This window comes from Buceros rhinoceros, unplaced genomic scaffold (genome assembly GCF_000710305.1).
Source record: "Buceros rhinoceros silvestris isolate BGI_N320 unplaced genomic scaffold, ASM71030v1 scaffold1659, whole genome shotgun sequence".
Classification (NCBI taxonomy): domain Eukaryota; kingdom Metazoa; phylum Chordata; class Aves; order Bucerotiformes; family Bucerotidae; genus Buceros; species Buceros rhinoceros.
In genome coordinates, this window is record NW_010432013.1 from 19,894 (window position 1) to 27,696 (window position 7,803).

At 38.6% G+C, this 7,803-nt stretch overlaps 1 protein-coding gene across 1 annotated transcript in view; it reads right to left on the reverse strand.

Annotated features, from left to right (window-relative positions):
- Positions 1-1,132: 1,132 nt before the first annotated feature.
- Positions 1,133-7,803, reverse strand: part of CNTN1 (contactin 1) — a gene marked incomplete at its 5' end in the record, with an annotated part of 79,996 nt that continues 73,325 nt past the window's right edge. The window contains 2 exon segments of the mRNA XM_010143606.1: positions 1,133-3,634; positions 3,636-3,681. Coding sequence (XP_010141908.1) covers positions 3,526-3,634; positions 3,636-3,681 — 155 coding nt within the window.

Below are 7,803 nucleotides of genomic sequence, written 5' to 3' on the forward strand. Positions count from 1 at the left end.
AAGATAAATGAAATTGTGTTCTGCAATATGACTGTCAGCTTCACAAACTTCTTATTTGCCACATTTTGCACATTTTTGTGCATCCTGAACACAATCCCTCAAAGGCAGGCAGTATCTCAGTCAGCTATACTTGATGTCACCTCATGAAATCATTGTGATCACATAAAGCATTTAATCACCACCAAGTTTTGCCATTTCAGACATCTTTCTTTGTAATATATTGTGCTGGTTTTGGCTGGGATAGATTTAATTTTCTTCATAACAGCCTGTACAGGGCCGTGTTCTGGATTTGTGCTGAAAACAGTGCTGATAACACAGGGATGTTTCAGCTGTTGCTGAGCAGTGCTTACACAGAGTCAGGGCCTTTTCTGCTCCTCACAACACCCCACCAGCACACTAGGCTGGGGGTGAACAAGAAGCTGGGAGAGGACACAGCTAGAAAAGGTGACCCCAACTGACCAAAGGGATATTCCAGACCATACGACATCACACTCAGCATACAAAGCTGGGGGAAGAAGAAGGAAGTGGGGAACTTTTGGAGTGATGGCGTTTGTCCTCCCAAGAAACCGTTACACATGATGAAGCCCTGCTTTCCTGGAGATTTCTGAACACCTGCCTGCCCATGGGAAGCAAAGAAAGAATTCCTTGTTCTGCTTTGCTGCGTGTATGGCTTTTGTTTTCCCCATTAAACTGTCTTTATCTCAACCCATGAGTTTTCTCACTTCTACTCTTCTGATTCTCTCCCCTGCCCTGCTGCGGGTGGAGTGAACGAGTGGCTGTGTGGGGTTTAGTTGCTGGCTGGGGTTAAACCACAACATAGATCTACTGGAGTCGAAAATGTTACCTGAGGAAATACTCCGCTTGGTTAACTCTTGCTTCCAAAAAATGCAGAAAAGCTTTCAGGAGGCTCTCTGTCACTGACGTTAGGAAAATCTATCTAGATCACCTATAATCAAAGCAAAACAGCCATCCTTATATCGCAAAAGCTCTGTAACTCCAGCAAAATTCACAAGAGGTCAGGGCAGGGATACACAGGACCTCATTCCATCCACACCTTTACTGTCACAGATGACTACATCACTGTTACAAAATTAGAAAGCTCCAATTCAAAAGACGGTTATTGTATTTTGAGTAACATTAATACATTTATTTAATTGTAGTTTACTCTTCATTCATAAAAAGGACAAAGCACAGTCCTGCTCTACTCATTTGAAAAAAAAAAAGATAGAAAGTAACTAAAAAACCAGTTCAATATTCATCAGTATCAAATAATAGTAATATCAATTTTCCTGAAATATAAAGAAACAACAAATATGTCTATCTATATAAACTTTAATTAAGAACCTTGCGTTTTAAAGCAGATGATACATTAGTTTTTCTTGACCACAATTTGAAACTGAAGGTCCCAGTCAAATTTACACAATTACGTTGAAACAGAAAAATCTCCTACTATCTGATCAGGATGTGAGACCTACCTCATCTGTGTGGCTGATTTAAAAAAAGGAGTGGCTTTCCTATCCAGGTCATTTCCATGCAAAAACTAAACCGTTTTTACAGCATGTATTAGAAAAGTAAAAGGCAATCATGCATTTGGCAAAAGATTTAGTTGTGGCTGTAGATTATATAAAAATGAGTTCATACTGCAAAAGAACCAAACCAAATGAAACACAATAAAACACAATTTTTTTTTGTACAGAAGGCTTACAGCGAATTAGTTTCTTATGTACAAAGACAGCTCATTTACCTCTCAAATAATTATACAATTTATGAAACTCAGTAGTTTTTGACACTTTGACAGTCCTCTATAGGGAAGTTATCACTTTCACCTCTTTAAAAAATTTTCATCTTGTAACAAATAGTTAAAATTAAACTAAAACAGTATTATTGATATCTCTTAATGAAGACTCTAAACTTTTACATGTAAATATATAGTACAAAATTATACAAATAAAAGAAGGGGATGTAAATTATTAATAGACCTATCCTTGCTTCATGTAAATATTATCATTACGGACCTCTACAGTATCAGTTCTAAAAAGATAAAATCTATTTCTAAGAGCTAGCGAGGTTGTGCTAATAAAATATGATTCAAAGCTTATAATTCTTGAAGCATCAGACATTGCACTATTACTTGAGCCAGCTGATTCAATATCACTGTGTTTCTTCAACATTCACACTCAAACCAATTCCCAGCACACCATGGAAAATGAAAGGAATGTGCATTTCTTTAACAACTTAAAAAAACCCAAACAAACCAACAAAAAACCCAACACTGAAACACTCTAGACACAGTCAGAACAAAAACATTCTCCATCTCTCACAGAGTTCCCATTTTGCAAAGGCCATAGTAAACACTTAGCTTTGACTAACAGTTGGGATCTGACTTTCATGTACGAACACACAGTTGGATCATTCAGTACTCTTATCAAATAGGGAAACGGTCTCAGAACTTTAAAACTCTTATTTACAACACTATGAACATTAGAACAATATCAAGTTCTTGAAAAAGCATATAATTCTCCCAAATGTACGCCTTCATCACAGGAAGGTAACACCTGGCATGTGCAGCATAAAAATGTAAATATAATAATTTTTTTACTGTGCTACTCTGTTTTTGCCATTTATTGTATATTTTTTTTATATTTTAAATCTTTTCACTTTAAAAAATAACATACGTTTCCTACCATTTCATGGTCCAGTTGGCTGATCTTAACATGCACTCCATCTCCAAACTCCTCAGTGTTATATTGCTACCTTAATAATAATAATAGTAATAATACTAAATCAAAACCAACACATTACACTGCTTCCCTGAAAGCTGACATTTGACTTTAAAGTCAGCAACAATGATCATAACAGAATCTTTCAACAGAATTGGTTTAAGAAAAGAATACGGTAAATCTTGTGTCAACGAAGCACAGGTAAATTCCTTTAAGCTGAGCATGCTATGCACTTCTTGTGTGTTAAAATTAAAAAATTCCTTGTCACTGACTTTTATTGCAAGTCCTTCAAATTCTATCCAATAGCCTCAAGAAATATAGCTCTAAAAAACTGAAATGTTTTTGCTTTGACTGTCTCTCTAAAAACCAGTAATCCCAATAAATGATGATGGGGCCATTCAAAAATATGCAGTACACAAAACATATAGGATAGTACAGACAGACGTAGTACTCTTACATTTATCACATACAATCAACATTTCAATCTCTATTATATTTCACAATTTGTTATTCAAGTTAAAGCACCTACGTATGGTGATTTTACTTTCACTGTACAGCCTATGTTATTGGGTTTTAACACTGTAACTTGCCCCATTGGACCAAATCATGCAACTGTCACAGATCAGCATAAGTGTTTTTATAAGGCATATTGGAACAAGTTAAAAATATTTCTTAGCCTTTCAAAAGTTGATTTACTTCATGAAGGAGTTCCTGGATGCCTCAGTCCTCTTAAAGTTCATAGGAAATTGGTAGGGTAATTTATTTTAAAGTGTAATTTATTTGGCTTAGGATGGTGCCACAGGAATCAAAAAGAGTCGTGGTCCTCCTCTTCGAAAGGAGTCCTTTGTGTTAAGTGGAGGACAAGGTAAATCCAGCTACATTCAGAATCCCGAGCAGGCGAGGACACCCAGGGTAGGCACCACCAGGACCAGGAGCAGAGTCGGTACTCCAGCAGTGGCACCTGCGCATCAAACAGATAACAACACAATGTTGGTCTTACTTCAGCATTACTGGCACCGGGGTAGGGGGAACAGCCTTGGATGTGAGCAAGAATATGGGGTACGAAGGCTGGAAAAGTGGCGTACCTCAGCACAGCCCCTACCTGTGTGGATAACCTGAAATGGACAAAGAGATTTGCTACGGTACAGTGGAGGATGACTCGCTCTTTTGTTCTGCGAGAGCTGTTTAGGCAGTGTGTTTATACAAGCAGCAAGGCCATTCAGAACACACCGGTGTATTTTGATTTGGCCAGTCCAACAAGCCAGGAGGTTATACCGGGAGGCAAAAGGTCAAAATAAATATTTAAACATGTGAAAACAAAATTAATGGAGTCTTTGAAATGTGACGAAGCAAAGATACACCTTTGGAAATGTTAATGTTCATATGACCAGAAGTAATCCCAGAGATGTCGAAGAGCCTGGTCCGTTTGTTTACCTGACAGATTACGAAGTCCAGATGGCTGAATTCTAGCAGTGTGGCATTTACATCTGTTAAAGTCACCTGGGTCTTTCTTAAACAAATATTTTAAGACAAAAAATATTAATTGACAGCTTACAAACTTTGCATGACTCACTCTGGCAAACAGGCCTAAGAATTGCTATTAAGTTAAATGGCTGGTGTTGCCACGGTCCAGCTCCCTGTTGAGAAGCATCTATATGAGAAAATAACCCAGCCAAAGTGTGTCTGGCTGTCAGTCTTGGAGATGGGCCACAGGAGCTGGAGAATGGGCTATTCTTTCATCCCAGAGCAGGCTCGTCTAGGTCAGGACAATAGGTGTAGGTGGCCAGTGGGGGACCCAGCTAACTACTTATCTTGCTATTTAACACAGACTAAGGGCAGGAGTGCTTGCAACTGGTGGTTACAGTCCTGAGGAGCTGCTGGGACTGTTCCACTGGATGGCTCTCTAACAAATATTCCTCTGATGAGGAAAAACCGTACCAAAAAGATAACACATGAACCACGTGGCACAGATTTCAGCAGGCAGCCCTGTTTTACCTAAAAACAGGGACAATATGACAAATGTCAAGTATTCTTTCATAAAATTTGAAAGGAAACATTCACATTTTCTCATCAGACCTTTGCAAGGACAAGAAATCACATCATGTAGACCAGCACCATGCAGGCTCCTAGAAAGACAGATAACACCACAACGTCTCAGAATTTTCTGCATCCTTCAGGGTTGATAAAGAGCTTAATTCTTCACTTCTTGTCTATCTCAAACCTCCTGCTAATAAGGTGCTTTATTAAGTCAGCAAAACAAGATTCTGAGGGAGGAAAAAAATCCCTTTTGAAGTGAGAATTTGGCCAAATAAACATCTGTAAGTTACCTTTAAGTATTTATTTCTCACAGTATTTCCTACCCACAATAACAAAGTAGACATGAAACTGATTGATAAACCCCCCATTTTTTACAAAGTTTGCGGACTAAGTCCAAACCAGAAAACTCCAGACTCTTCTTTCCTCACAACTGGCTTATTATCATACTTCCTGACTAAATCCTGAGCACCATTACGATGAGAATAATCATGTCCCACTGGATCTACAATATAGTACATGTGTGTCGCTAGAGATAGCTGGTCTAAAGACACCTTTCATCTAAAAGCTCTCTCTCTCTAGAGAAGGTGCTCGAGGAGTGTGTGCTCTCCCCATCCCAGGAACAGAAGTACGCTAGGTATGCTTATGAGGTGACCAAATACCACACAAGAAGATGTGTCTGTAGGTGTTCGTATGGACATATGCACAGCTTTTCTCCTAGCAAATAAGTTAATGAAAAGGGGACCGTAAGCCACTAGCAAAAAGAAGGTTTACAGCTGGTGTTGAATAGTGAATTTAAATGCTACAAGGTCTGAAAGGCAGTGTCTCCTGACTCATGGATGAAGCTCTATGCAGACCCCATCAGGGATATATTCAGAAGACAGCCTCCAAGACAGAGACAACCATTTCCCCTCCTGTTTCTATCAGACAAGATGAAAACAAGGATTTTTACATAATCCTGGTTTCTCTATTGTCCCAATAGGGAGAAATTCCACAATATCTGCTAAGAAGCCAGAATTCCAGAGCTTTCCCCATAGAATATATTTTCAGTTTCAGCCATATTCCTTTCATTATCCCCTTCCTTCTAGGTCCACTATCCTACTCCTCCTGACTCCGGTCCTCATTCAAATCAAGTTTTTCTGGTGCTTCACTTTCTTCCCTGGCTCCCACACTAAACACCACCCTGTTTCTCTTGTTTCTGATGCCTCAAAACTATTCTCTGCTCCCATTCCCTACAGCTGCAGGGGTGCTTTCTGAAGTAAAGATTTCTTCCTAAGTCCTTTCTGATATCTGAGTACTTTTAGAAAACCAAAACAAGAGACCTACCAATGCTACATCAGCTCAATTCACCTGTAAAAAGTACATTTCTGTCAATAGTATGTTTTCCCACAGGAAGCAGTATACCCACCTCAGTGAAGGATAAAATTAAGAAAAATATTGGAATATTGCTTTTGTAAGTATCCATAAACAGAGGAGTTCTATGCTTAAGATGAACATGAATGTACGTTCGAATATATTCTTATAGGTAACAACTGCACATTTTGGCAACTGTGAAAGCATGGGAGAATATTTATCTGTACTTTTTAGTGATTTATCAGACACATTAATCTTCTCCGTAGTCTTTATTCCTAAATATCAAGGTAGTGGTTCTTGAAGAACAAATAATAGTCATAAAGAAAAAAATACCCAGATTTCGTATTTAAGAATATCCATAGAAAATGTATTCTTCCTTTGTCAGACCAGGATAATGCAGTTGGAAAGACACAACTAAACTCATATTTTGAACGCTTCTAATGGAAGAAAACATGAAAAAAAGTTTGCTGAGTGAAGTTGAATGATGAGCAAGTATACGGAAATTTTTATTTGCGTGTAACTATTCTACAAAGAGAAAGGAATAATAAATCTTCCCCCATGATGTTCTCGCTGGCTCCAGAATTAATAGTTAGCAATTCACCCTATTACAGCAGTTCCTTACAAGGTTTAGGCACTGTGGCAGACATGCGTATAAGAGCTTTATGCAGTGAAGCAAATCCTAACATCAGTGCATTAACACAACATTGGGACGACAAATGCAGATCAGAACGTCTCGTAATTTTTCTTGTTAGATTATTGACCCTCATGTCAGGAACAGTACTTTACTGCAAACACCATTCACCACTGCATGACAGCCAGTATGCTCCTGCAGCTCATGAATGGAAATTAATGTAAATTTTGCCTGAGTACAGATTACAAGATTTAATTCGGTGCAGTAATGCAATTGTGATCTGTCAGTTTTAACAATCTTTAAAAACTAGAGAAATGCCAGATAAACACTTAATAAGTGTGTACAAATAAACATATGGATGTAAATTAAAACAGAAGGATTATTAAGCTCCTTCTGAAGTCCATCCAGGTATGAGTTGGATATACTTAGCACCTAAATATTCACTCTGTCCTCAGTATTATAATCTCTCCTCTCAACCAGCATCCTGCATATCCACTGTGCATGCAATTGCAAAATACAGTCATTAAAGTCAAGGCCAAAACCAAATCAGTATCAAATGACCTAAATACTGCTCCAACACACCATATGTGGACTTCTGTCCTGGTCTGAGTTAGAACAGAATTAATTCAGTTGAGTGATTCTACTTTTCAGCTCAGTCTCTGCACTTTCTGAAGTTAATGACATATTTTTGCAGACAGTGTCTGCTTCAGGGAGTGATAGTACTTGATGTTTATAGTTACTGCCAGGGACTGGTGTGCAGAAAGGCTCTTGATTATTCTTGCTCCTGTGTAGACCAAGGTCACTGCTAAATCCTGGGTCCCACGGTGGGGGTGCAGTAAGTTACAGGCCACAGTCAGTAAGTGGACAGGGCAGGACAGGTGACCCTGAACTGACCAACAAGGTATTCCATCCCATAGACATCATATTCGGTATAAAGCTGAGGGATCACAAGGGTCAAGTCTCTCTTCTTTGTTTTGTTGTTAATATTTTCATTAATGCGGTTTTGGTTTACTTTTTCAACCCATAAGTCTCTTCCCCTTATTCCCTTGCTCTTCCCTCTGGGAA